Source organism: Mus pahari, chromosome 14 (assembly GCF_900095145.1).
Source record: "Mus pahari chromosome 14, PAHARI_EIJ_v1.1, whole genome shotgun sequence".
Taxonomy (NCBI): Eukaryota; Metazoa; Chordata; class Mammalia; order Rodentia; family Muridae; genus Mus; species Mus pahari.
The window spans coordinates 69,446,839-69,474,403 of record NC_034603.1 but is presented as its reverse complement, the minus strand read 5'-3'; the positions used below and the strand labels follow the sequence as shown (position 1 = coordinate 69,474,403).

Here is a 27,565-nt window from a genome sequence, read left to right as displayed (position 1 = left end):
TGAAGGGAGGGGACACACCCACCAGACCACGTCTCATCCTCTAAGATCCCCACACCACACCACTGCTCACTCACACAGTGGTACCTTTCTACTGCTTCCTGCATACACATCAGTTTCCTCAACTGAGCGAGGAAATAATTTTGGCTCTATATCTGGGGCTAATAATCGGAAATCCTAGGAGTATATGGGGGTAGAGGGAGCACAATAGAAGCCAGCTATTTCGGAGCAACCCCTACCTCCTCCCCCAGCCCCCGCCCCGGTAAAGCCGGGGACAGTAGTCTTTTTTTCTTTTTTTCTTTTCTTTTTCTCTCATTCAGCCCTACCCCCTCCCACCCAGGCAGGCAGCATCCAGCTGCCTTCTTCCCAGGCATACTTCTCCTCCCTCGCGCCTCCCCGTCCCCAGGGCAGCGTGCACCGATAAATCTTTCGCAGCACGTAGCATTGTTGCCACGGGTTGGCCCGGCTGCTGCCCGCTGTATACCCCCCTCCCGCCCCCCTCCCGCCCTCGCCCCGGCCCCCGCCCCCGCCCCCTGCTCGGCTCGCTAATGACCCAGCGCAGCCTCTCTTTCTCGATTGGCTTTGAAGCTCCAGCCCCTGGCACAGTGCCTGGCACTTGCGGGGCTCTCAATCAGTGTTTGCAAAATCGGATTCTCGGCGGAGCAGGTGTCCACCGGGAGCCGGGGCGCGGGGCGGGGCCTGCGAGGGGGGCCTGCGGGGCCGCGCTCCTCCCCTCCGGGCCCGCGCCGCGCCCCCGCCCGTGCGCGCTGCCCCGACCCCGCGCGCCGCGACAGGGAGGGGCCGGCGGAGGCGGAGCCAGTAGCGGCGGAGGCTGGTGGCTCCCGCGCGGCTCCGGGTCACCGATCCCAGATCCTGGCGCGACGAGGTAAGAAGCAGCGCGTGGCACACAAGGGACCTGGTGCGCGGCGGGAGGTTGGGGGGGGGAGTGGAGACCCGCCCCTCGGGTGCACCACTGCCTTGCGGCCCACCCTCCCCGGCGGGGGCTCGGTTCCCGGCCCGCGGTCCCCTTCACTGCTCGGCGTCCGCGCATCCCGTGCGCCCCGCTCCTTCCCGCCGCTCTGCATCCCAGCTCCCCCCACCTCGGGGGTTTGTCCCCCCAGCTCCTCTGGGAAACCGGCTGGAACCGGGAGTGTGTGTTTGTGTGGGGAAGTCGGGAGCAGTCGGGGGGCGCAGCTGGAAGCCGCCGAGGGGTGAGCCCGGCGTGGGGGCGGGGGCCGGGTACCATTCTTCTGCCTTCGGTGTGACTGGTGCTCCACGCAGCGGGCTGGCTCCATGTCTGTCGAATGAATGAATCATGAGTCCTTGTCCCTCTCTGAAGGAGGACTTTTTTGAGGTCCACGTGCTGCAGAGCATCTGGGGAGGGGAGCTCTTGAGATAGGGTACCTGCTTCCGGTAGAACAGAAACTCCGCTCTCACTTCTTCATCTCTGTCTTAAGACGGGAGACTCTCTTTGGGTTGGGGGCTGGAGGTGGGGTCGGCGGTGGGAGCTCTTGCAGGCCTTAACCAGGTACTTGTTGAAGGGATATTGAGACTCTTGGAAGGTACCAGCAGTAGAGAGGACAGAGCTGTGGTCGAGAGCATACTGCCCAAGCAGGGGGACTTTGAGCACTGCCAAGGTCAGTCTGGAAGAAGTGATCTGAGTACCTGTTCTGGCTCAAAAGTTACTTAGGGATGCCCAGTCTGTTTCCTCATCAGTAAAATGGGTACATTGGTGTTCATCCTTTAAGGTTTTATGCCTAGTCATGAAAGAGCAGCATCTTTAGTGTATTGGGGACACCCAACAAATCTTGCGCCCTGCCCAATCTCCTCCCCCAAAAGTGACTGTTTCTCCCCCCCCCCCCCATCTTGTTTCTTCTGCCCTCACAGAGGTCAGAAGCAGATCCGGGTGATGTGTGTTCATTACTGAGAGAATCCTCTCCCACGCACACAAACCGTAGGGACAGCTGGGGACCTGCTGGGCACAGGCATGCCAGTACTGTCTGAAGACTCGGGTGAGTGTCCTCAACCTGGCCTGCAGCTTCCGGGCCTCCCAGGACTGGGGGAAACCAAACCATCAGCAGGACCGGTGCTGTGCTGATGCCTCTGAACGGATCTGTTGCCGGCCCACCCTGCAGACCTGAGCCTGCAGGGTGGACGGTGTCGAGGCAGGATGGGAATGTTGCCTGTCTCCAGGACAGGAAGTCCCACTATCACCGGACCTTGTTTCTCTGGCTTCTTTCTCAGGTTTGCATGAGACCCTGGCACTTCTGACTTCTCAGCTCAGGCCTGACTCCAACCACAGGGAGGAGATGGGCTTCCTGAGGGATGTCCTCAGTGAGAAGAGCCTCAGTTACTTAATGAAGGTGAACCCCGCCGGCTCAGCCTCCCCACCCCCACCCCCATTCCTAAGGGAGGCTCTTTCTGTGCCATCCCAGCCACTCCCCTGCCCCTGGACGGTTTTTAACCAATAGTCAGGGCTTTCCAAATATGTTGCTATGGAGGGGGCCCAGCCTGTGGCTCTAGGTGTCACTGCAACCCGGGGTGCTGTGTGTGGTATTTAGGGTAAAAGCAGAAATCAAGTGTCTTTGCAGATTCACGAGAAACTCCGCTATTATGAGAGGCAGAGTCCGACCCCAGTCCTCCACAGTGCCATGGCCCTGGCTGAGGATGTAAGTCCCCGATTTTAATGTTTTGACTTAAGGTGGTGCATAACCCGCAGCCCAGAAAAGGCTCTAACTCACCTTGTAACCACTGTCTAGCTGGGGACATCAGAGGTTGGGAGGCTGAGAATGAAGAGAGAGGGGTTGCTTCCCCCCTTCCTCTCCCTTTAGTGTGTGTGTCTGTGTGTGTGTGTCTCTGTGTGTGTGTGTTGCTTGGAATCAAACCTGAAGCCTTGTACATGCTAGGCAGGTGTTGCATGGCTGAGCTGTAGTTCAGTCCTCTCTCATTCTAGTCTTTCCTGAACCTTCTGGCATCAAGGAGGGCCTTGTTAGCCTTAGCCTGGGCCAGGAGACATAGTGATTCCTGCTGACCCTGTGTTCTGGAGCCACCCTATTCCCTCAGCTGTAAAATGAGAGCCTTGGATCCGATCAGCGGCTCCCCACCTGTTCCAAGAAATGGTGACATTTGTAGGTCAGATAGTGCCTGTGTCTGGGCTTCGAGAGGCTGGCACGAAGTCCCGAATTCAGGGGACTCATGGCATGTCCCTGCTGACTGGCTCTGGCTTCTTGACTCCTCACAGACTGAGTCCTTGTGGGGTTTGGTTTAGCTGCCCTGGTTGCTGACTTAAACTGACTCCTATACAGATCACCTGATATCTGACTAGTTAGCTGGACTCTTTCCCTGAGAGAATGGCCCGGTGGTGGGTGGTAAAGTCTGGGGCAGACCCTGTTCCTTGCTCCTTCCTCTAGTGTGACATTTGGAGAGGGTTACATCACCCAAGTCCTACACTGCCAATTTTGCCTCTAGCTGTGTGACCTTAAAGAAGTCCACCCAACCTCTCGGCCCCAATTTCTTCATCCGTGGAGTAGCCTAGAGTCAGAGGCACAGACTGTACATCCAGACGAGGCTGGGTTTAAATTCTTGCTGTTCCTCTGTGAGCTTTGTGATCCCGGGGAAGATTTATAATCTCTCTGGGCCTCATCCTTCAATAGCAAAAGTAGAGTAAGTGCTCACCGCATCGGTTTGTTGAGAAGACCCATATAAAGCCTCAGAGTGCAGTAGGTATAATATACCCTCTGCGCATCTGTGAGTGCATTCTGGTCCCTGGTTTGATTCCCCCAGAGCATCCGCCAGTCTTGGATGTTTCTGGGTGCTGCGGCCATTCCTGAGAGGATCCTTGTGTCCGTGGCCCAGGGAAGAAGGCTTTCCTCCCCAGGGATTCCAGCAGGCTCCCGCAAGGGGCACCCCAGCCTCCTGTCTCCTTCTCTTACAGGTGATGGAGGAGCTGCAGGCTGCCTCCGTGCACAGCGATGAGCGGGAGCTGCTGCAGCTGCTGTCCACCCCCCACCTCAGGGTAGTCACGCCACAGTCCCTGCCCACCCACGCAGCTGTGTCTCCTGGGATGGGGGTGGAGAGAGAGAGCTGGAGGCCGAGTCCTGAGGTGGAGGGCCAGAGACTTCTGTGTGAAGGATGCCCCGGGGAGGGGGGGGCGTTTCTCAGGCAGGAGCTAGGAGCCCCTCTCTACCCCTGCCCAGCTGAGGATCTCTAACTTTGGGAAGGCATAGAGCCAGCCCTTTCCTCCGGCTTTCCTGATAGGCTGTGCTCATGGTCCACGACACAGTTGCCCAGAAGAATTTTGATCCTGTTCTGCCCCCTCTGCCCGATAACATTGATGAGGATTTTGAAGAGGAATCGGTGAAGATTGTTCGCTTGGTGAAGAATAAGGAGCCCCTGGTATGTATGTGCCTTTCTTTCTACCTACATTCCTCTGCACCTCACTCCCAACCCAGAATACCCGGAAGGCACCCTTTCCCTAGTTCACGGTGAACGACAGCCACTTTGCCAGAACACTCTTTTCCTGAGTGGAAACAGTGTCTCTCAGTTATGGCTAAGCCATTTTGTGCAGCAAACAACCTGTGTGGCTGTTTAGGGTGACCATGATCAAAGTTAACAGACTCTGTCCAAGGGCTAAATGTAGCCGACAGCTAAATTTTGTTGTTGTTGTTGTGTGTGTATATATATATGTATGTATGTATATATATATATATATATATATATATATATATATATATATATAATTATATGAGTACACTGTGTCTGTCTTCAGACACACCAAAAGAGGAATCAGATCCTGTTACACAGATGGTTGTGAGCCACCATGATGTGGTTGCTCAGAATTGAACTCAGGACCATCTGCAAGAGCAGTCAGTGCTCTTAACCGCTAAGCCATCTCTCCAGCCCCCTGTTGTGGTTATTGTTGTTGTTGTTTTTTATTATATGTTAGTACACTGTAACTGCCTTCAGACTCCCCAGAAGAGGGCATCAGATCTCATTACAGATGGTTGTAAGCCACCGTGTGGTTGCTGGGATTTGAACTCAGGACCTTCAGTAGAGCAGCCAGTGCTCTTAACTGCTGAGCCATCTCGCCAGCCCCCTGTTGTTGTTTTTTAAAAGCAACGTGGTGCTTATTCCTTTGTCACGAAGAACTGAGTGTCCCACCATGAAGCCTACGATGTAGACTCCTTCCTTTACAGACAAAGTTTGCCACTCTAGCTCTGCGTACTGAGGCAGCACAGGCACAGCTGCTCTCCTAGAGGCTAACAGATGAGCGCTGGTTTCACACTGCTTTCAGATGGAAAAGAAGTGGAGGCTGTCCAGAGAATTTAGTGCTTGCCTCGGAGAACCTCAGAGCTGGCATTCTCTGGCCCCTGTGCCCAGCTGCCCTGTGATGGGTGAGCCATGTCTCCCAACAGATGAAGATGTCCCTGTGCCTCTGCTTCCTCACCTGTGCCATGGAGTTGGCGTACAGCCTGAGATCCCCTCCGCTCCCCCCCCCCCGTGCACTCACAGTGTTAGGGGTAGCATTGGTCCAGAGAGGAGTATGTAATATACAGTGATGTAGGGACTTTGGAGGCCAGGAGTCAAGTGGCCTCGGGAGGGCAGTGGGCAGCCTCTGTAGTTAGCAGAATGTATCTTCTGTGCCGACGACAACATGACCTCTGTAATGACAAACGTGAAATGTTTGCACAATCATCAGGAATAAGTGACAAACATTCACTGGACACTCACTGTTTACATGGGACATGCATTTCCTTTATGAGACCCTTGTAACAACCTTTCAAGTTACATGATCCTCCTCATCCTAGAGGAGCCAGGCTCAGAGAGCACAAGGGGACTCTCTAGCTGAGGCCACAGGATTTCTAGTCAGTGGCTGAGTTGGGTATCCGTCTTGGGGTGTCTGCGCTTGGCTCCCCTTCCTCCTCATTTCTGTGCTGACGTGGGACTGGTACATGCCTGGTACAGGAAATTGGGAGCTCATTAGTGTTTTTTTTTTTGTTGTTTTTTTTTAATCTGTGAAACCATCTCTTTGTGTTTCATGGGCCAAATCCTGGTTCTGATGCTCTGGAGGGGGCATAATTGGTTCCTGTTGGCGGTAACAGAAGGCCTAGGAACACTGGGATTGGCTCGAGGCAGGTTGAGAATTTGCTAGCACATACTGTCCTCATTATTAAATGTCTCTGCAAGTGACAAGGACTGCGATGTACGATGAGATAGGAAACACTGGGTTTAGCATCATCAAAAGCTCCCCCACCCCCATTTCCATAAGGATACCATTGAAGATGTTTAGCTTCTCTAATACCCAATCCTTCATGTATTGTTTATTTATATAAACATTTTAATTGCATTTATTGTGTGTGTGTGTGGCCACAGCACAAGCATGGCGACCAGAGGACAACTTGTGGGAATTGATTCTCTTCAGCAGTGTGGTTCCTGGGGATTTGAACTCAGACTCGGTGGTGGGCGATGCCTTTATCCCTTGAGCCACCTCACTAGCTGTATCTAATTATTATTCTTTTTGAGATGGAGTCTCAAATAGCTCAGGCTAGCTTCAAACTCATTATGTAGCTGAGGGTGACCTTGAACTCTTAATTCTCTGTTCTCTACTTCCTAAATGCTTGGGTTGCAGAGGTGTGTGTGTGTGTGTGTGTGTGTGTGTGTGTGTGTGTGTGTGTGCGTGTGTGTGCGTGTGTGCCACCACACCCAACGCAGGAGGCCTGGTCTCTTGTGCAGAATATGATTGCATGGTGCTTTGTAAACTGTAAAGTGTAGAGCTTTGCTTATCTTCCCCTACCCCTGCGCCAGCCCCAGTCTTACGGTGTTCTTATCCTTGGGAAGGTCTCCATGGATTCACCCTCCGCTGTATCAGAGGGAGGAACGAAGAAGACTGTAAGTTGAATAGAGAATGCCTTGCTAGCGCCTGCCTGCTCTTGTCTCTCATTCAGGGTGCCACCATCCGACGGGATGAGCATTCGGGGGCTGTCGTGGTGGCCAGGATCATGCGAGGGGGTGCGGCAGACCGGAGCGGTGAGTGGAGCCTGTGGAATGATGGGTGGCAGCCTGGTTGAGACGGTGGCTCTCTGTCCCCAGCTCTAGGGTAACCTTTGTGGGATTTGCTTTCCTTTGGGGATTTGTAGATGGGATTCTCAAGGTCCCAAGGTCAGTTGGAATTTAATTGAAGCCTAATAGGCTTGGCGTTCCCGTGGGTGATCAGAAAAGAGCTCAGACACTTGGCAGAAGATTGTAACCCTTAAGCTCGGAGAGGGGCTTAGTTGGCGATCTAGGCTGGGCTGGACTGATCCTTGTCACCAGCAGTTACCTCATCACCTTGTGAAACTGCTGTGGACAGGAGTCTGGGTGGAGAACAAGTTAGTTGTCATCAGTGTATGGGAGGTCGAGGTCTGGTGGGCCGGCCCTCTCAGTGGAGGGGGATGTTCCCCTCCAGGTCTGGGGAACCGAGACCTTACTTCCCAAACACTAATGAGCGTTATCGGTAACATGTGAGAGACTGATTCAGAGATCTGCACTGCTAATGGTGCTGCCACCGGCCCAGTGCCTGCTCAGAGCAACAAAGAAAGACCAAATTATGTCAGGACACTTGTCATTAAAGCAGAGGCTAAGTAGTGCTGCCTCTGGTGACGCTTGTGCCTCTAGTCTCAGCTGCTTGGGAGAAGCGATGCTAAGGATTTCTGGCATGCAAGGGATTAAGACCAGCCTGGGCAACATAGCAACATAGCATAGCAGCTCGGGTGCACAGCTAAGATGGTAGGACGCTTGTCAAGAGTGCACAGAACACTGAGTTCCATCTGCAGCACTGCACAGAGCCAGGCATGATGGTGTACACCTCAATCCCAGCACTCAGTAGGTGGAGGTCGGAGGATCAGAAGGTCATGGTCATCCTCTACTACAGAGTGAGTTTGAGGTCAGCTAGGCCACCTGAGTTGATAGATGGATGGGTGGGTGGGTGGGTAGGTGGGTGGATGGATGGATGGATGGATGGATAGATAGATAGATAAGATAGATAGAAACAAACAAACATAGATGAGATGATAGATAATACAGATATATAGATAGATAGATACATAGATGGGTAGATAGATGCATACATACATGTATACACACACACACACACACACACACACACACATGTACTGATGCCTTTAAGGTTCTTTACTAAGACTTAAGAAAGGCATTTTTGGAGTGTGTCTCCAGACCAGGAGAGTAAAGAGATAGGGGCTGGGGATAGCTCAGTTGGTAAAGTGATTGCCGCCTAAGCACGAAGCCCTGTGTTTGATCTCCAAAACCCATGTACAAACCCAAGTGTGCTCACACAGGCGTGTAATCCCAGTGCTAGGGAAGTGTTAGATCAGTGGTCCCAGATCCCAGTGAAGGCCCCCATCTCAAAGAACAAGGTGGGTGGTGCCTGAGGTGTGCACACAAGTATACACACACGTGTACCCATATATCTGTGTACCTGCGTACGCACATGCACACGCACACCAAGCAGAGATGTGGCAGAAGAAACGCAGCTTTCTATGCAGAGGCCCCTCTGTGTGCTTGCAGGCTCTGTTGTGTCTGCTTCAGGCACCTGGTAGGCGCCTGGCTCTCAGGTGTACCCTATACACGGGGACCTCCCAGACAATGGTTTGAATCCAATGCTGCGTGTCAGCCTTCCCCATCTTTAGACCTGTGTCTGCCCTGCAATGACTTCCCAGAGGCACAAGTCCAGTGTCAGGGCCGTTCTAGTGCTGAGCTGACCTGCATCTCCATGTCGCCTAGGTCTGGTCCACGTTGGCGACGAGCTCCGAGAGGTGAATGGGATTGCCGTCCTGCACAAGCGTCCGGACGAGATCAGCCAAATTCTGGTCTGTAGAGCGTACCTGCAGGGAGGGAGGGCTTCAGAGACCCAGAGCAGGGGGCTCCCAGAGCCAGGGCAGTCCTGCCTCTGCTCCCCAGTTTATGTGAGGATGGGGCAGGCAAAAATGGTTTCCAGTTTACCTGCCCCCCATCTCCTCTCCTCTCCTCTCCTCTCCTCTCCTCCCCTCCCCTCCCCTCCTCTTTAGCATGCCCTTCCTCTTCCTTCACCCCAGCTCTTTTGCCTGGGAACCCTATCAAGCCTTGGGTTTAATCCTAGCCCAGCTGACTTTCAGGCTCCATCTAGGCAGTTTAGGGAGAGAAAGGGCTTTTCAACTTGTGCCTGGTTGTTGTTGGCATGGAAGAAGGGTAAAGTACTTTATAACAGTGAAAAGATTGGGGGGATAAAAACAAAAACACATGATAGTCTGTTCTGGGGCAGTTGAGGCAATTTGTCGATCGTGGCGAGTGCCTCTGCGTCTGTGACAGGCTCATCCTTTGGGTATCTTCCACTGATTTTGCTAACCTCTGATGGTTGTGGAAGTGTTGCAAACAGGATCGACTCTAATAAGTCAGGCTGTCCTTCAGCGCCCCCATGGCGGCGGCGGGTGGTGGGGATACAGGTGCAGCTGACCCTTTGTGAGGACCCTGGGTTCCTGGTGGTGGACATCAAATCCCTCGTATTTAGAGTGAATATCTGTGTCCTTGGGAGGGTAATCCTGTTCTTCCTCCTGGGCTCTGATACTGAGGTTCAGGACTCTGAAGGAAAGGGAACCTCCTAGAAAGGTGGGAGTGGCCTAAGATTGGAGCCCTCTGGAGGAGTGGGACCAAGATGGAAGTACTAATCAGGCAGGACTAAGTAGGTTACTAAAATAGAGGGGCAGGGGAGATGGCTCAGTGGTTAAGAGCATTGGCTCTTCTCCTAGAGGATCCAGGTTCAATTCCCAGCACCCACATGACAGCTGACAACTGTCTAACTTCAGTCCCAGAGGATCTGGTACCCTCTTCTGACCTGCACAGGCACCAGACATAGAGATGGTGTATAGACAGACATGCAGGCAAAACTCTCATAGACATAAAAGGTAAATTAAAAAAAATTTAAGGGGGCTGGAGAGATGGCTCAGCGGTTAAGAACACTCTACTCTTCCAGAGGTCCTGAATTCAATTCCTAGCAACCACATGGTTGCTCATAACATCTGTAACGGGGTCCAATGCCCCCTTCTGGTGTGTCTGAAGACAGCTACAGTATACCTGTATACATTAAATAAATACATCTTTTAAAAAAATTAACCCAGAGAACATCAAGAAGGAGGGTCTTAGGACCCCTGAGGTCTGGAGCTATGGGGAGCTTGAATTCAAGCTATGCCTGTCTTGAGTTCTGCCTAAGATCATCCTCTTCTCTGTCCCAGGAAAAAGCAGTGTATTTATTTTCTTACTTGCTCTAGCCTTGCCAATATTAACTATCATAGGCTGATACTTGATATGTATATGATCTCTCTCTCTCTCTCTCTCTCTCTCTCTCTCTCTCTCTCTCTCTCTCCACACACACACATATACACAGATATGATTTATTTTTATTTTATGTGCATTGGTGTTTTGCCCATATGAATGTCAGTGTGAAGGTGTTGGGTCCCTAGAACTCTACTTACAGAGCTGCCGTGTGGATGCTGGGAATTGAACTCAGGTCCTTTGGCAGAGCAGTCAGGGCTCTGAACTGCTGAGCCATCTCTCCAGCAGCAATACTCAGTTTCTTCCTAGCAAATTCCACCAGGGTGGAGGAGTAGAAGCTGCCAGTCTGCCTTTCATTCTGAACACCCGTCCATTATTAGGCCTGGAAGAAAGGAGACGAGACTGAAACTCACAGACCTGGGCTGGGAAGCCATGGGCCTCTGTTCCCTCTCCCTTCAGGCCCAGTCCCAGGGCTCCATCACCCTGAAGATCATCCCTGCCACCCAGGAGGAAGACCGCTTCAAAGAGAGCAAGGTATGGGGAGGTGGTCTCCTTGGAGCTTTCTCTGCTGGGGCAGGGTGGGTGTTCTGAACCTTGCCAGCCTTTGGCCAGAGTCATCGGAACAGCTTGTCACCTGTCTCCAGCCAAGGACTTTAATAGTCCTCAGTGACTCATTGTACCCTGCTGTTTGGAAACAGGATTCTACACAGCGTGCTAACAAAATACCAGCTTACTGTAGTTGAAGTAGAAAATCTGGGCATGGAGAAGATATGGTGCCTGCTGACCTGGATTCTGGACTAGTGTAGTAGCTGCCAGTAGTGTGGCTGTTTGCTGGGCCTACCTTTGGTGGTGACCTCTCTGTGCTGAGCTCTCTGCCATAGGGTGCTGACTGTGGGAAGGGAGGCTGTCGGCCAAGGGGTTCACTGCTGGGTGGCATGTGATCCAGAAGAGTCTATAGAGCCAGGGCCATCTCAAAGGCATTTTGGATTGGATGCTTAGGGTTGGAGGGAAGGCCAGGTTGGAGGTGCAGAGAGGTCAGGCCAAGGCATCTGTTGGACAGGGGTTTGGAGGCCTGTGGCGGGAAGCACGTTTGGGGGCAGCTGAGACAGTAGGGCTTGAGGGTCAGGTGGGAGGGGTGTTGCTGGGGACGCGCGTTCAGCTGTGACATGCTCAGCACTGTCATTGTCAAGTTTGGGTGTCCCTGGCTGGCAAGAGGGAGGGTTTGAAGATGGTTTGGTGGGAAGTGACCCCAGGCTGCGTGGGGAGGGAGGGGAGGGGAAGGGCAGGCAGTCTTACAGCATGCTACCCAGAAGTCACCACCCACCGAGGGTGCCTGGTGCTTAATCCTGAACAGCTGGGGAGATGTTACATCCTACCAGGCCTGGGGAACATTGTTCTTTTGTAGTTCCTGGCTGCTAGAGTAGAGCCCAGCTGACTTGGCAGCCACAGGAAGTAGGTCCTCAGGCAAAGGACCTGCAGGTGCTTAGCCATTGAAGTCAGCCAGCATTAAAGGGGTACACCCCTGGGATGGGAGGACACCCCAAAGCCCCTGAGACAGTCGCATGCATTGTGGTGAGAAGGCCTGTTTATTGGCTGTTTGGGGTCATGCATCACAGTACGCACGTAGAGGTCAGAAGGGAAATTACAAGGGTCAGTTTGCTCCTTTTACAATGTGGGTTTCAGAGATTGAACTCAGATCATCAGGTGTGGCAGCAAGCGCCCTCCTCGCCTGCTGAGCCATCTGTCCTGCCTTGATGAGAGGCTAGGGGTGTTCCTGTTTGTGCCTCAGGGAAAGGATTGATCCAACCACGAACGTTTTCGGAAAGCTCTCGGTGTAGCTCCTGGAGGAAAGGGGAGTGGGTGGAAGCCAGGGGCAGGGAGGCACAGAGCAAGGCTGTTGTGGAAGCCCAGGTCGGAGATTATTAAGAATCACAGAGGAGGACCTGGAGAGATGGTTCAGCACTGACTGCTCTTCCAGAGGACCCTGGTTCAATTCCCAGCACCTATTTGGTAGCTCATGTTCTCGCATATACATACATGCAGGCAAAGACACCAATGGGTATGAACTAAAAGAACTAATTTTTTAAAAAGAATCAGAGGATAAGCGAGGATGGTGTTCATTTCAAAGTGAATTTGGACTTCAAGTCCAAAAGCTTAAGACTTCAAGTCTTGGGCATAAGGCAGAAAGGGAAACGGGAGTTTTGTACTTTTCACTGGGGTGGAAGGGAGTGGGCCAACCCCAGCCTTGCCACCCTGTGCTGAATGCTTGAAAGAAGGCCTAGGACAGCCTCTGGGCTTTATTGGTGAAGGACTCCCTGGCCTCTTGTTTTGCAGCCAGTGAAGGAACAACCCCTCCATGACTGTTTCTTCCTAGCACCCTTGGATTAAATCCCAGGGCATCAGTGATATTGGCCCACAGCATCCTGTAGGCTTGATACAGGAAGAGAGTGTGGTACCCTGTCCCCTAGCCCAGTCCTCTTGATCCACTGCTCCACCTGGGAAGCCACCCAGTGCACTATAGTGTCTGTATCTGGGTGAGGGTACCTGTCCCTACCACAGAGGCCCAGGAAGTTCTTACTGCAGTCTAGCTTAATCTTTTGTTTGGGGCACACGAGGGACTCTCACACGGGTTATGTGTGAAGGTGGCTGACCCTTGATCTCTCTTTTTATTTACCACTGAAATAATGGGCCTATGTAGTCTAGAACTAGAATCCATGAAATCAGTTGATAGCACCAGGAGGCAAGAGATCCAGGGAACGGAAACAGCTCTGTGTCCTGCCCCACCTTCTCTAGAGAGGAGACATGGTTGTCAGGCTTGCGTCCAATGTGCCTTTGCCCCATTTGTTTGGTTTTGGTGTTGGGGCTGGGGCTGGAACCAGGGTCTCATACATGGTTGATGAGCACACTGTACCCCTGAGTCATGTTTCAGCCTCTCATTGATCCATTACCCTGGATTTCCTGACTTGAATAACCCCCCGACGAGGAAGACCACTAAACAAACAAATGTTTTCTACTCTCGGGACCAGGTGTGTTTTCTCACTATGAATGTCTGCTGTCACTTGAATGGCTATACAAGGCCTATGCCCTTGTATAGAAGGGTCCCCTCACTGCAGCCCTTGCCGTTCAGGTTTTCATGCGTGCCCTCTTCCACTATGACCCTCGGGAGGACCGTGCCATCCCCTGCCAGGAGGCTGGCCTGCCCTTCCAGCGGAGGCAGGTCCTGGAGGTTGTGAGCCAAGATGACCCCACCTGGTGGCAGGCCAAGAGAGTGGGCGACACCAACCTTCGAGCCGGCCTTATCCCGTCTAAGCAGTTCCAGGAGAGGTAGGCTTGGGGTACTACTACAGTGGGGTGGCCGGTGGTCCTGGGTCTCTGCCACCTCTGTCGTGGGGGAGCCCACTGAGGTAAATAACAGTTGTTCCTGTGTCTGTGTGCGGGTTCTGGCCCTATTGTGAGATGGACAGGTGACAAATAAATGTGTGGTCACTTACCTTAGTTTTCACTATTGGAGACTCTAAATCTAGAACCTGGCTAAGCAGGCACTCTAGCTCCCAGCTCCCAGCCCTCTGTTTCACTTTTTATTTTTGAGACAGGGTCTCACTAAGTTGCGTAGGCTGGCCTTGAACTCATTCTGTAGTCCAGGTTATCTTTGATTTGCAGTCTTTATGCTTCAGCCTCCTTCCGGGGCTCCCATCAGGCCCCAGTTGCACGTTTGAACTAAGTTAATGTATACAGTTGTCCCATAGTATACTCTAGGATTGCTTCTAGAACCTTCTAGATACCAAAATCAGTAGGTGCTAAAGGGCCTTGCATAGCATGGTGTGGCATTTGCATATAACTCCTCCATCCCCACATCCTCTTGCTGCTATGACTCTTCCCTGGATGATTTAGGATGCACTGTTGTGGCAGTTTGGTTGCCAGTGGTCCCCAAAGGCTCATATATTTGAGTGCTCGGTCTGCAGTTGGTGGAACTGTCTGGAAAGGATTAGAAGGCATGGGCTTTTTGAAGGAGGTGTGTCACCGGGGGTGGGCCATGAGGTTTCAAAAGCCAACACCCTTCCAAGTTAGTTTTCTCTGCCTCATGCTTGTGGATTGAGATATGAGCCCTTAGCAGCGCTCTGGCACCCTGCCTGCCTGCCTGTCTGCCTGCCTGCCTGCCTGCCTCAGTGCTCCTCCTCATGATGGGCATAGACTTTAACCCTCTGGATTTGTGAGCCCCAAATTAAACTCTTTCTTCTATAAGTGGCCTTGGTCATAGCATCTTACCACAGTGATAAAAAAAGTAACTAAGACACCCACTCAGTGTAAGTGCGGTGTGACAGATTGGCACACTGTTGTGTAGGAATGAGGAGAAGAGAGTCAGTACACACTGGGTACAGGCACAGGTTGCTTACTTGTTTATTTCTTTTCCCAAATATTTTCAAGCTGTAGCTGGCCAGGTCTGCAGATGTGGAGCTGGTGGTCATAGGACCAATGCTACCTTATAAATAACAGAAAGATTGTTAAGCATTCAGGAGAAGGAGACTAGGAAGAGAGTATTGCCTAAAGTCTTGCCTGTGCCCAAAGAACACAATGTATGTACCCCTATGCTTTCTCTGTGTGTGTGTGTGTGTGTGTTGCACACACAGAAAAACTTTTTAACTTGAGACTTTGACATTAGCATTTCCCAAATTTACATAGTCCTCATTTATAATCTTAGTGCTTATGAAATATTTCATTACGCATGTGCACTTGATCATAAGCTGTGTACTTAGGATTGTTTGGGCTCGTGTGTTATATGTCGTGTGTGTGTGTGTGTGTGTGTGTGTGTATACACGCGTGCACACGCATGCCCAGCCGTGGGATTCAGGCCTTGATTTCCCCAAGTTTCTAGAATGGAATGGCTCTCTTCAGCCATTTCTCTGACCCGGTGGGTGGATGATGTCCGTTTGTGTCCCTGCAGGCGACTGAGCTACCGGAGAACCACTGGCACCTTACCAAGCCCCCAGAACTTCAAAAAGCCCCCCTGTGAGTAACTGACAGGTGGGGGTGGGGGAAAAGAAGCTCACTGCTGAGTTGGTGGTGGGAGGGGCATCAGAGGCCCCTACTGAGCCTGTAGACCTCCAGAAGAAGAAGGTGAGGAGAGGCATGGGGGTGGCGGCATGGGAGGGGAGCTGTCCAAGAGAGGAACACTGGGATTTGTAGAGGGCATGGTGACGCCGCATCGACCTGGTCTGCAAACCTCTGTGGGTGTCCTGTTTAGAAGATGTTCCGCTTTTGTTAGCTTCCCAAGGAACACTTTGAACTTGAGTGTTAAAATTGGCTGATGTGGAATGGGAATCAGGGGTGTCCGTGCATGGCCTTATGCATCCTAAGACAGCTATGATGCACCCCCAACATAAAATTGGAAAACTCCTTAAACCATTATGATTTTGTTTTTTTGTTCTTTTTGGTAACGCATTGTGTGGTTCTCAAGTATGAGCTTTGTAGGTAATAGTTTGTCTTAATGTCATTCCAATACATGTACCTCCCCCCAAACCTTGGGTCACAAACTGGAAAGCCCTCCATGGTCCAGGACAGTTCTGTCCAGTGTGGCTCAGGGCAGCCAAAAGGTTGGTCTTTGCACCTCTCTGACATCTTTGGGAGGTTCCAACGGAGGGGACACTCATTGGACTTGAATTTGAAACGACACAACTCGCTTTCTAGGGCGTCCCGTGTACTGTTTGAAGCATATCAAGGAGTTCTTTGCTGGGACAGAGTTAGCTGGGTGACCAGCGTTTCTCTGATATTCTTCTCTGTACAGGGCCTGGCCTTGAATACAGGCTTGCCTGCTGCCCTGCCTTCTCTTGGAATTTTTAAAAAATTATTGCATGGTAGTAGCAGGACCAGCCCCAGGGCCTCACACACACAAGGTGCTCTATGCTGAGACATAGCCTCTGTCTTGCCTTGGGTCACCATAGCCCTGTGATGTGGATAGGCTGGCATCCTCATTCCCCATGTGGGAACATGGAGGCTCGAGCGTGAGCTTCCATGTTGGGTTTTAGAGGTCTTGTGAGTAGGTCTCAGATTAGAGTCGAGGGTCTCTCCCAGCACCGACCCTCTGTTGCTGCTGGCTCATACCGGAGGGAGGGGCCTGCTCAGGCACCTGCATTTTCCAAGAAGGTCTTAAACACTAGGAAAGGAGGAACAGTGTGGGACTATTCCCTCCACTCTGTCGGCCATTGCCACGGGTCTTGTTTCTAGGCCCGCTGTTCACCTGAGGAGGCTGCTGAGTAAATCAGCCGGGAGGCCATTTCTACTGACCATGCACTAGCTCTCTCTGGCTGCTAATGAGCCGCACACAGGAAGACTAATTAGAGCAGGGCTGGGGGTTTAATAACGCACTGCCGCTCAGATCGTAGGCTTGTGGGAGCAGGGGAACGGGACAGATGGAGATCTCCTCAGGCTGCTGAGGCTGTAGCTGCCTCTCAGCCGCAGGGTTTCCTGGTTCCCTGCACTAACGCTGTCCCATCTGTCTTTTATGCAAACTGCAGATGATCAGCCTTGTGACAAAGGTAGGCCTGGTGTTTGTCCCCCGTGCACACGAGTGATGCCCCTTTTTCTGTGGAGCATCTGGGGCTGAGGGGGCTGGTTTTCCTCCCCACACCTGGCTCAGACGTGTGAGGTGGGAGTGGACTTCAGAGCCGTAGGGCCCCTCCCCCGTGTGTCTGGCTTTAAGGGAAGATGCTGGAACCCCTGGGGCTAGGTAAGAGTCAGGAAACAGGAAGACAGGGCTCAGGGTTGAGGCCTTCCATCTTATTCCTGTGTCCAATCTGGAACCCAGAAAGACTGGGAGGGGGCGTCCTGGTCGAGCATCCCCACCCAGGGCTGGAAAAGCTGATGGGACCCATGCTTGGAGAATGGAGCAAAACAGAAGTTCTGATCCCGTGACAGTCAAGAGATTGAATTCTCCAGAACTTACCCGGATGGTCATCCCAGAGGGCTCGCCTGGCTACCTAGGGGGCTGGGGCCCTTTGGGCTTGAGATGTACCCAGTATGACTCACCCCCCCCCCCTTCTCTTTGGCTTCCAGAGACCTGTGACTGTGATGAGTACTTCAAAGGACATTACGTGGGTGAGTAGCAGGCTCTCTGGCATCCCTCTCAGCCCATGTACGGGCTCGGGCTCCAGAACCTGAGATCTAAGCCCCGGGAATCCGTCTCTCAGGGCTGCAGAACTTTAGGGGAGGGGCTTCCTCTCCTTGCGAACAGTCAGCCAGCAGAAGGCTGCATCCAACTCAGGCCCAGGCCCCGCCCAGCTGCAGAGCTGGAGAGAGGCACAGAGCGCTGTGTTGACATTAATTTTATCTTCACCATCTTAATCGGAGCTTATTCAGTGTGATCTCTCCCCCCCCCCAAAAAAAAAACCCCAGTGGTAGGGCTTCTGTTTCCCCCTTAAACGTCATAGGTGACAGGCACATGTCTCCCAGGGTTTATTTCGATGTGATTTCAAGCTCACAGAATCAGAGACCTCCTGGATGTCCCCGAGAGACTTGGGGACACCGATGCTTTCTCGCTTCTTTTTCTGCCGCCTGTCACATGAGCGTTAATGTACACATCCTGTCCCTCTATGCCTCAACGCCTCAGTCTGTACTTCCTAAGGACGAGGACATCCTGTGGCACGACTTCAGGATAGGAATCAAATCCTGGACATTTCCTTTGCATACAAGTCTATTGTCTTATATGTAGTTACTAAAACATTACCAGTTGTCTCAGTAACGTCCTTCAGGGGCATTTTCTCTGTTCTGGGATCCAGCCTGGAACCATCCACTTGTAGGTTGAGCTCCCATTTTACAGATAAGCAAATTGAGGCTCAGAGCAATGAAGAGACTTAACCCAAGGTCAGTCACACAGCCAAGGAAAACAGTAACCTTGAACCCCAGTTTTTGGATGTGGGGGCTGCTCTTTCTTTCCATCGGTATCCTTCCTGAGTTGGCCATCCAGGGTAGGAGGCTGGGCAGCCAGGTACCCAGCTCTACCTCCATGCCCAACTAACTGGAGAAGGTCTTTATTGGGGGGCTCCAGGGCCAAAGCAACCTTATCCTTTCGCCTCCTCCCACACCCCACCCCACCCCCTCCAGCTGGTCTTCGGAGAAGCTTCAGGCTGGGCTGCAGGGAGAGGCTGGGTGGCTCTCAGGAAACCAAGGTCCCTACAGGAGCTGAGTCTCAGGTGCTGCTGACCTACGAGGAAGTGGCCAGGTACCAACACCAGCCTGGGGAGCGGCCCCGCCTGGTGGTTCTCATTGGTAGGTGACATCCTGAGTTTCTAGGTTATCTGGCCTCCTCAGGAGTTCGAGAGGGACTGAGTCAACCTGACTTCTGTTCCAGGGTCCCTGGGAGCCCACCTCCATGAGCTGAAGCAAAGGGTGGTGGCTGAGGACCCCCAGCAGTTTGGCGTTGCTGTTCCACGTAAGAGGGCTTGAGAGGGTGTGTGTGTATGTGTGTGTGTGTGTGTGTGTGTGTGTGTGTACACTTGCACGCGTGTCCATGCCTGTGCCATGCCCCTATGAGTGTTTCCCAGGGACTGGATTCTTCATGCTCATCATGACCTTTTTGGTACTTTGGGTGTGAGAGCCCACCAGACGTTATCTGCTATATGCATATTTGGGAGCCTGGGAGTGATGGGAAGAGATCATTCTCACTGGCCCTCGGAGACCCTCTGAGATGGCTAGATCAACGCGTGCCTCGTGTCTGGCTGGGGAGGGAGATGAGTCCAGAGCACACCGAGGCTGGATAGGAGGAGGCACAGAGATCTCAGCAGCCACAGAGCTCGTGACGGGAGATATGGTCAGGTACTCTGCTGAGATGGGAGGCACTGCTGTAGCTGGATGCTAGGTTGTCCAGGTAGCTCGGCGCACTTCTTGGGGTTCTAATCCCCAAGGCGGTGGGATGCCAAGGACCAGTAGGGGCGGGTCCTGGTTGAGCCAGGTCCTAAGCTCTTATATGTTGAAACGTGGCTGCCCCCACACGTCCCCCAGAGAAGAGGTACTGTTACCATCCCATACTGAGTAGGAAGACCCCAAGGCTCAGAGACGGTAAGTAACTAGCCTAGCATCACACAGTGGGAAAAGGATGGAGCCCGGGCAGGTGACCCCAGGTCATTCTTTAGTGGAGAGCAACATGGCCACTTACCCTGTTCACCCCCCACACACCCCAATCCTTTCCTGTCTCTCACTGTGTGCCTTTCTTTATGCTCTGGCCCTCTGGTGGTGGCCACATAGCGGGAATGTTATGGGACAGGAATGGTCTTTTCCAGAACGTTCTGGGGAAGAACAGTGACAAAGCCTTTCTTACATCACATTGCTCTTCCTGGATCTTCATGGGCCAACAGCCTAGCCCAGGGCCATCAGGATCATAGAGCCTAGTCTGAAGAGACTTGCAGGAGGTAGAGGGACTGTGGAGGCCACTCCAGAAGCAGCTCTGAGGACTTTTGGAGGTCCCAGCCTTTGGGTGTCAGGAATTGCTCACCCCCACTTTTGTCAGTGAGTGAGAGGCCTATACTCAGAATTCAAGCCTGCCTGTTTCCAGGGACCCACAGCAAGGAGAAGTCAGGGAGGGCTTCCCAGAGGCAGTGACTTTTATGTGGAGGTCTAAACAGAAGTCTTCCAGGCAGAGAAGAAAGGAAGCGTTTGCTATACAGGAGCAACAGGTGCCAAGGGTCAAAGGTGTGACCCACAGTAGCTGTGCTAAGGACTGGGTACCTTAGTGTGGACAGTGAACCAGGAGATCAAGCTGCAATGGAGGTTGGACAGATCACGAGGTTCTTGTGGGTTCATGAGGATGTTTAACATCAAATCAATGGGGAAATAAAAGTCTGAAGCTGCCGGGTGTGGTGGTGCACGCCTTTAATCCCAGCACTCGGGAGGCAGAGGCAGGCGGATTTCTGAGTTCAAGGCCAGCCTGGTCTACAAAGTGAGTTCCAGGACAGCCAAGGCTATACAGAGAAATCCTGTCTCAAAAAAAACAAACAAAAAAAAGTCTGAAGCCAGTGATATCGGAAAAGGCTCTTAGCTACTCTTTGGGGGATTGGCCGGGTGCCACATAGAAACAGGGTATCTTAGGGGCGGCCTCACAGTGACACAATTCGAGCAAGTTAGATGACCTTTGCTCTAGTGCTGGGGAGGCAGAGACAGCCTGGTGCTCCTGGGACTCAGAGGCCAGCAGAATCGGTGAATTCCAGGCCACGCGAGAGACCCTGGAAAGCACCTGGGGAATGATGTGTAAGGTTGACCTCTGTCTTCCACATATGCAACTATGCAAGCATGGACGTGCCTCTGCATTCACATGCGTGCATGCACGCATGCATGCGCACACACACAGGTACAGCTTAAAGCAGGGTCTAATGTAGTTGTGCCCATTTGCTCACAGATGAGGAAATCCAAACTAGAAAAGCGGCACTAGAGACCTTTCTGTGATTATTTCAAAGCCCCAGCATCAAGAAGGCAGCCCAGCAGAGCAGCAAGACGCCTGTGCTTGACACAGAACCATGAGATTGTCCCTGGCCCTGAATGGCTGGGGTTTGGGGTGCAAACCATGGCTGGGCCTTGGGTTCCCCAGATTCTTTGGGGTCTAGGGCCGAGGCTCAGTTTGTAGAGAGCTTGCCTAGTGTGCCTGAAGCCCTGGGTTCAGTGCCCCACATTTCAACAGAACGTGATGGGGCACACCTGTAACCCCAGCACTTGGGAGGAAGAGGCAGGAGAAGCAGAAGGTCAAGGTTGTGCTCAACTACTTAGTGAGTTCAAGGCCAGACTGAGCTATTTGAGATCTTGTCTTCAGAAGGGGTGGAGGGGGCTTCTTTTGCTGGGGACACCCGAGGAATGGAAGTTCTGAATTGTGCACAGACGTGGCAAGGGCACAGGCTTGCTGCCCTTCTTGGCCCAACAATCCTTCTTTCTTTAAAAGACACCACCAGGCCCCGGAAGAGCCACGAGAGAGAGGGGGTGGAGTACCATTTTGTCTCCAAGCAAGCGTTTGAGGCCGACATACATCACAACAAGTGAGTTGCTTGCCTCATGGGCCAGCAGGCCCTCTGATAACTGAGTGTCTCTGTCACTGTCCAATGTTATATCAATATTTGTATCTGTATTGTTCCAATCCTTGACCCCATGGGCCACGTGTGAGCTTCTGGGAAGGACAGGGGAAGAGGGAGTGGGGGAGCGGTCATATTGCGTTGTCCCCCTTTCTGACCTTTGTGAAGCTGGGACTTCCCAGAAACTGAACTTGTTCCTCTATGGTGGTGTTTTAGGTTCCTGGAACATGGTGAATATAAAGAGAATCTTTACGGCACCAGCCTGGAGGCCATTCAGGCTGTTATGGCCAAAAACAAAGTGTGTTTGGTGGATATCGAACCCGAAGTGAGTTCCTGGATGATCTGGGCGTGCGAGTCTGTGGAACCTGGGGGTGGGGGTGGGGTGCCCATTCTGTAGAATATGAAGTGGGTCTAAGGATGTTCTAGCTCTGAGCACTGATGTTATTAAGCACGCTTGACCCTTTCCCTGAGAACTGGATGAAATCTTTATTACTGCAAACATGCCCTGCTAATCTCATGCACAAGATTAATTTGAGAGAGCCCAGGAGACCCTTTGAGATCCAGGGCAGTAGCCCCTACATGAGGCAGATCATATACTAGACTGGCAATCCAAGCATGGCGACATATATAGTCCCAGAACTGGGAGGCCGAGGCAAGCTGATTGTGGGTTTGAGGTCAGTCTAGGTTACAAAGTAGGTACATGTCTAGAACTGGGGGTGGGGTGGGGGGTGGAGTGTTAGGTTATGGAGGTGGTGTAGTGGTTCAGAGTGCTTGCTGACTTTCCAGAGAACCTGAGTTCAGTCCCTAGAACCCATGTCAAGTGGCTCACAACCACCTGCCACTCCAGTTCCAGGGGATTTGGCGCCCTCTGCTGGACGCTGTAGACACTGCACTTAAATATGCACAGACCCACATGCAAGCACACACATTGGTGCAATTTTTTACAAGTCTCTGGCGGCTCTATTTGGCTGATTGTAACAGGATAGAAAATTAATGGTGTGTATACCCAGAAAAGGCTGTTGCTGCTGCTCTCTGTTCTCGCCAGTCTCCTGCCTCTACAACTGGAACAAGTATATTGGGGGGTGGGGGGAGGCCACAGACCAGCATCTTGAGATCGCTTTGCAGGGAAGAGTTGGGGAGCAGCTTGGCCTGGGCAGAGCTTGAAAGCTAGTGCCAGCTCCCCACGGCTGGCATTCTGCCGGCTCCTCAGGGGTCTGGTCACCTTCTTAACCTTGTCTTTCAGAAAAATTCCCATGCTTTGAACTCAACACCAGGATATATATATATTTTTCCCCTGCTACAGGAGCAGAGCTTTGATACTAGGGCATAAACTGTGAGCTTTCTTTGACCTGAATCGGCTTGAAACATTATTTCCAAAAGCACATTTTGCCTAGAAGCGAACGCCTCGCTAATTTGGACTCCCTGAGGGTTGATAGTTGAAAGTCACAGTCCAGGGGCTGGAGAGCTCAGGGGCTGGAGAGCTCGCCCAGCAGCTAAGACACTGCTCTTGCAGAAGGCCAGAACTCAGTTCCCTGCTTCCACACCGGGTCGCTCACAGTTGCTTTTAATTCCAATTCCAGAGGATCCATCACCCTGCTTTGGCCTCTTCAGGTGCCTGTAATTATGTGTAAGTTCAAGTGTGTATAGTCACACGTATACACACACACACACACACACACACACACAGAGTAAAATAAATCGCTTTTTTCTAAAGCACTTGATGCTTTTACAGAGAACCTAGGTCTACTTGCCACTGCTACATGGTAGCTCACAGACCCATCTGTAACTCCAGTTCGAGGGGATCCAACACCATCTCAGGCCTCCAAGGACACAAGGCTTGCACAGGCAAAACATATATCCACATAAAAATAAAAATCTTTTAAAGCAATCAAAATCTAAATTTCAAAGTTTAAAAAACAACCCTTGCTTTATTGTTTTTATATGTATGAGTGTTTTGCCGGCCTATGTGTTTGCGCACTACTTGTATACAGCACTGTGGAGGTCTGAAGAGGGCATTGGAGCCCCTGGAACTGAACTTAGAGGCAAGTGTGAGCCAGCATGTGGGTGCTGGGAAATTAAAACTGGGTTCTCTGGAAGAGCAGCCAATGCTCTTAAATGCTGAGTTAACTCTCCAGCCCCTCCAAGAGTTAGTTAGTTGTTTTCTTATTTATTTATCTATCTATTTTTGAGACAGGGTTTTTTTTTGTATAGTCCTGGCTGCCTTGGAAGTTGTAGACCAAATTGGCCTTGAACTCAGAGATCTGGCTGTCTCCCAAGGGCTAAGATTAAAGGCATGCGCCACCATGCCTATCCCCCTCAAAGATTTTTTTTTTTTTTTAAAAAAAGGTGATTTTATTGATTTGTGTGTGTGTGTGTGTGCAAATATTGCATAGAAATTGGATAGCAATGTTTACAAGCAGAGACCTTTACGCTGCGCAGACACTCTGTTAGCTGTGTGATTTGCATGTGGGAAAGAGGGAAACCTATGTGTTTCCAGTGACCCCGTGGGTCATTGCTTCATTCACTTTGCAAACCTTCGCTTCTTTGACTATCAGAAGGCAGCCTATGAACCAGCCCAGTCACACACAGTGTAGGCAGATCGATGGAGGGCGACTGAAATACATGCACGCTGAGCTTCAGTGCCCTTGGCTCTGCTGTGGGCAGATAGATACAAAGGAGCCCAAGCTGAAGGTTAATTGAACGGGAGAGTCCCAGCTAGGAGAGACTCTGAGACTCTGGGACGTTCCCTTTCTCTTCAAGTAGCCTCCTCCTCAGAGGAGTTCAGTGTCCAAGTCAAGGATGAGAGAATTCAGTTAGTTTTGCCCAGTGGAAGTTTGTCATCTGGGGACTGATGCTACCAGGACTGACGTCATTGAGGGCGGGAGCCCAGGAGTATTGAACTTTCAGAATGTGTGTGTTGTGATAAACAGGTTGCAAAATGCACATCATTTCCTGGAACATTTTTTTAGGCGCTAAGACACCTGAGGACCCCTGAGTTTAAGCCCTATGTTATATTTGTGAAGCCTGCAGTTCAGGAGAGAAGGAAGACGCCGCCGGTGTCCCCAGACTCTGAGGACGTAGCAGCTTCACTTGTAAGTTCAAAGTTGATTGGTTCTCCTTTGAAGGAGCTGCACTTAGCTGACTCTGGGTGCTTCCAGGAAGAGGGGCGGGGCCAGAGCTTCTGCATGAGGCCATCTTTCCCTTCCTTTTACAAGACTTAGAAAAGAGGGTCACACGGCCATCTTTTCCAGGGGATGGGAACAGGCCTTCTGATCCAGGAAGGGTGACTTTGCTTGGACTCAACCCCCTCTACAACCTCATGTTATTATCCTTCCCAAAAGGGAACTGTCTTAGTCAGGGTTTCTATTCCTGCACAAACATCATGACCAAGAAGCAAGTTGGGGAGGAAAGGGTTTATTTGGCTTATATATCCATACTGCTGTTAATCACCAAAGGATGTCAGGACTGGAACTCAAGCAGGTCAGAAAGCAGGAGCTGATGCAGAAGCCATGGAGGGCTGTTCTTTAATGGCTTGCTTCCCCAGGCTTGCTCAGTCCACTCTCTTATAGAACCCAAGACTACCAGCCCAGAGATGGCACCACCCACAAGGGAACCTCCCCCCTGATCACTAATTGAGAAAATGCCTTACAGCTGGATCTCATGGAGGCATTTCCCCAACTNAAGCTCCTTTCTCTGTGATAACTCCAGCTGTGTCAAGTTGACACAAAGCTATCCAGTACAGGAACTGAAGGCTGTCAGGGGCTCTCTATGTGAGTGGGACAGGACATGCCTGTTGGTTGGATTTCTGAGTCAAACCCAAGTGTTGTACATGCATGTGTGTGTGAGTGTATCTGCAGACCGTGTATGCAGGGTATGTGTTTGTGTGTACACACATGTGAGGGTGGTAGTCAGAGGTTAGTTGTGGGTGTCTTCTACCAGGAGTGTCCATGCGTGGGTACATGCATGGGTATGTGTGTGCTTGCCTGCATGCATAGGCCAGGGGTTGATGTCAGGTGTTTTCCTCTATTGATTCTCCGACTTATTTTTGAGGCAAGGTCTCTCACTGAAGCTCCATCTTGTCATTTTGGCTAGACTGCTGGCCAGCCCGCCCCTGAGGTTCACCTATTTCTGTCCTACACCCCTCTGCCCCCATACTGGAGCCGTAAATGCACACCCACCTAGCTTAAATGTGGCTGCTGGGGATCTGACCTTGGGTCTGCATCCTTGCACGGCAGACACTTTAACTTAATGAACCATCTTCTCAGCCCCTCTTTGTGATGTTAGCAACTGATCCCGAGGCCTTACCATTAATCAGTACATCTCCATCTCATAGCCCAGGCTGGATTCACTTTGTAGCCCAGGCTCTGCTGGAACTCATATTCCTCCTTCCTTAGCCTCCCAAGTGCTGGGATTACTGCTATGCACCACCACCTCCAGCTTCATATGCCTTTGGAAATACTTCAGGCCAGGAATATAATGCTGACATAGACGCGCAGTTATAACCAGACATCCTGAATCCATGGCTCTCGGTTCATAGATCTTTGGTGGCTATTTTGAGTTAATGATTGTGTGTACCGCCATTGGTTTCTTCCCGTGTGGTATGCTGCTACTACACTCTACTCTTGTGTTCACGGTTAAGGGAATCCATGGGACACAGGCATCCGCCATTAAATAATGGCGGGTTCTGACAGGGGAGCATCCCCCAGACCACATACTGTCTCTTTTCTTTGCAGGATGAACAGCAGCAAGAGATGGCCGCCTCTGCTGCCTTCATAGATCAGCACTATGGGCACCTGATAGACGCTGTGCTCCTGAGGCAGGACCTGCAGGGTGCCTGCAGCCAGCTCAGAGCTGTCATAGAGACGCTGAGCAAGGACACTTCCTGGGTACCCATCAGCTGGGTGAGGTAACTTCACCCCATAGCTCCCAGTCTGGAGGGACCTTGAAGACCCTCGAGTCCAGCTTCCCTCATGTACCGTCAAGGACTCTCAAGTGCAGAGAGGAACAGGACTTCCCACAAACCATCGCCACCGAGCATCAGTGGGAAACCTTGCTTGGTGTTGGATTTCTGTCTGCCGTTTTGCACTGCAGCCCTTCACGAGCGGAGCTGAAGGTGTAGAGGCCACAGAATAGCGTGTCATTCGTTAAAGTCTCGCAGGCAAGTTGGCCTTGATTCTTTGTACCAAAGCTACGTAGCCACTGTCTTTCGGGGGTGGTGGTGGTGAATTTGTATAGTGATTTACCGTGATGTTTCAGCTTTATAAATATGACACTTCACTGGCCCAGTCTCTTTGGACATTATTTTACCCAAGAGGATCTTCCATGCAACTGAAGACCTTCTTCTGGCTTGCAGCACTGAAGTGTTTGGGTTGTTTTTGGTTTTTTTGGGTTTTTTTTTTGGGGGGGAGGGGGTTAGTGCTTGCCTGGTGGTAGAGAAATTAGTTCCCTGCCTTTTCACTTGGCGTGCGTACATGTTTTCTTCCTGCAAGACAGAGGCACACTTAACGGTCCACATGGCTCACTAGACCAGTCTATAATGCAGCAGTGCCTTCGGGGACTCTTGAGGAATGTCAGGCTGCCTGTCCCCTTTCTGAAGACCCCCCCCATGCTCCTGAAAGTGAGTCCTTGGTGTGAACGGATCTGTCCTTTGCGAGCAGCTGTCTCTTTACTGCCTCGGTTCCAGGCTGTCTCTATTTTCAGACTGGGGCCCCTGGTGTGCTGGGTTGTGGGGGAATCAGATGACTCCCATCTGTCAAAGCTCCGTCTAAGCCACAATAAATCAGTCCTGTCAAAAGTATATAGACTCAAAAGTGTGGGTTGTCGTGTTGTCTCTGTCCAGAAGCACTTTGCCCAGGGATTGTGACAGGTCATAGCTGTTCAGAGAGTTTTGCCTCTGATGAGTCACCGGTGTATGGAATTGGTTTTTTTCTGTGCTGGTTGTGATGTGGAGTTGGTTTTGAATGTTATCTTCATAAATACACCAAGCTGATGACATCGCAATCTTATTCCCATTTTACAGTTGTGGAAAAAAAATGAGATCGAGACACTTTAAAGCATGTGTCCAAGTTTATAAACAGTTGAAAAATAGCTCAAGGCTGCCTGTGAAGTGTGTCTATAAGTAAAAGTGCCTGACATGTAAGCCTGAGGACCTGAGTTCAAGTCCCCAGAACCCACATAAAAGCCTCATTTGTAGTATGTTTATATTCCTAGCACTTCAAACA

General features: G+C 51.5%; 1 protein-coding gene across 1 annotated transcript; it reads left to right on the top strand.

The window, feature by feature from the left end:
* Positions 1-794: 794 nt before the first annotated feature.
* Positions 795-27,154, top strand: Mpp3 (membrane palmitoylated protein 3). The gene is made up of 19 exons (XM_021212548.1): positions 795-883; positions 1,885-2,009; positions 2,242-2,360; positions 2,589-2,666; positions 3,932-4,012; positions 4,255-4,392; positions 6,942-7,023; positions 8,776-8,861; positions 10,759-10,833; positions 13,427-13,623; positions 15,242-15,306; positions 16,812-16,832; positions 17,350-17,391; positions 18,397-18,561; positions 18,644-18,724; positions 21,218-21,311; positions 21,561-21,669; positions 24,314-24,436; positions 26,078-27,154. Exons 2-19 carry the CDS (start codon positions 1,985-1,987, stop codon positions 26,252-26,254), a joined length of 1,758 nt encoding a protein of 585 aa, XP_021068207.1. The 5' UTR covers positions 795-883; positions 1,885-1,984; the 3' UTR covers positions 26,255-27,154.
* The last annotated feature ends 411 nt before the right edge of the window (positions 27,155-27,565 follow it).

Bases quoted from the DNA above. Each gene is read 5' to 3' on its own strand.
- Mpp3 (XM_021212548.1), top strand. From the start codon at position 1,985: ATGCCAGTACTGTCTGAAGACTCGG. The intron at 10,834-13,426 runs GTATGGGGAGGT...CTTGCCGTTCAG, and splicing joins ACCGCTTCAAAGAGAGCAAG to GTTTTCATGCGTGCCCTCTT. The intron at 15,307-16,811 runs GTGAGTAACTGA...TGCAAACTGCAG, and splicing joins GAACTTCAAAAAGCCCCCCT to ATGATCAGCCTTGTGACAAA.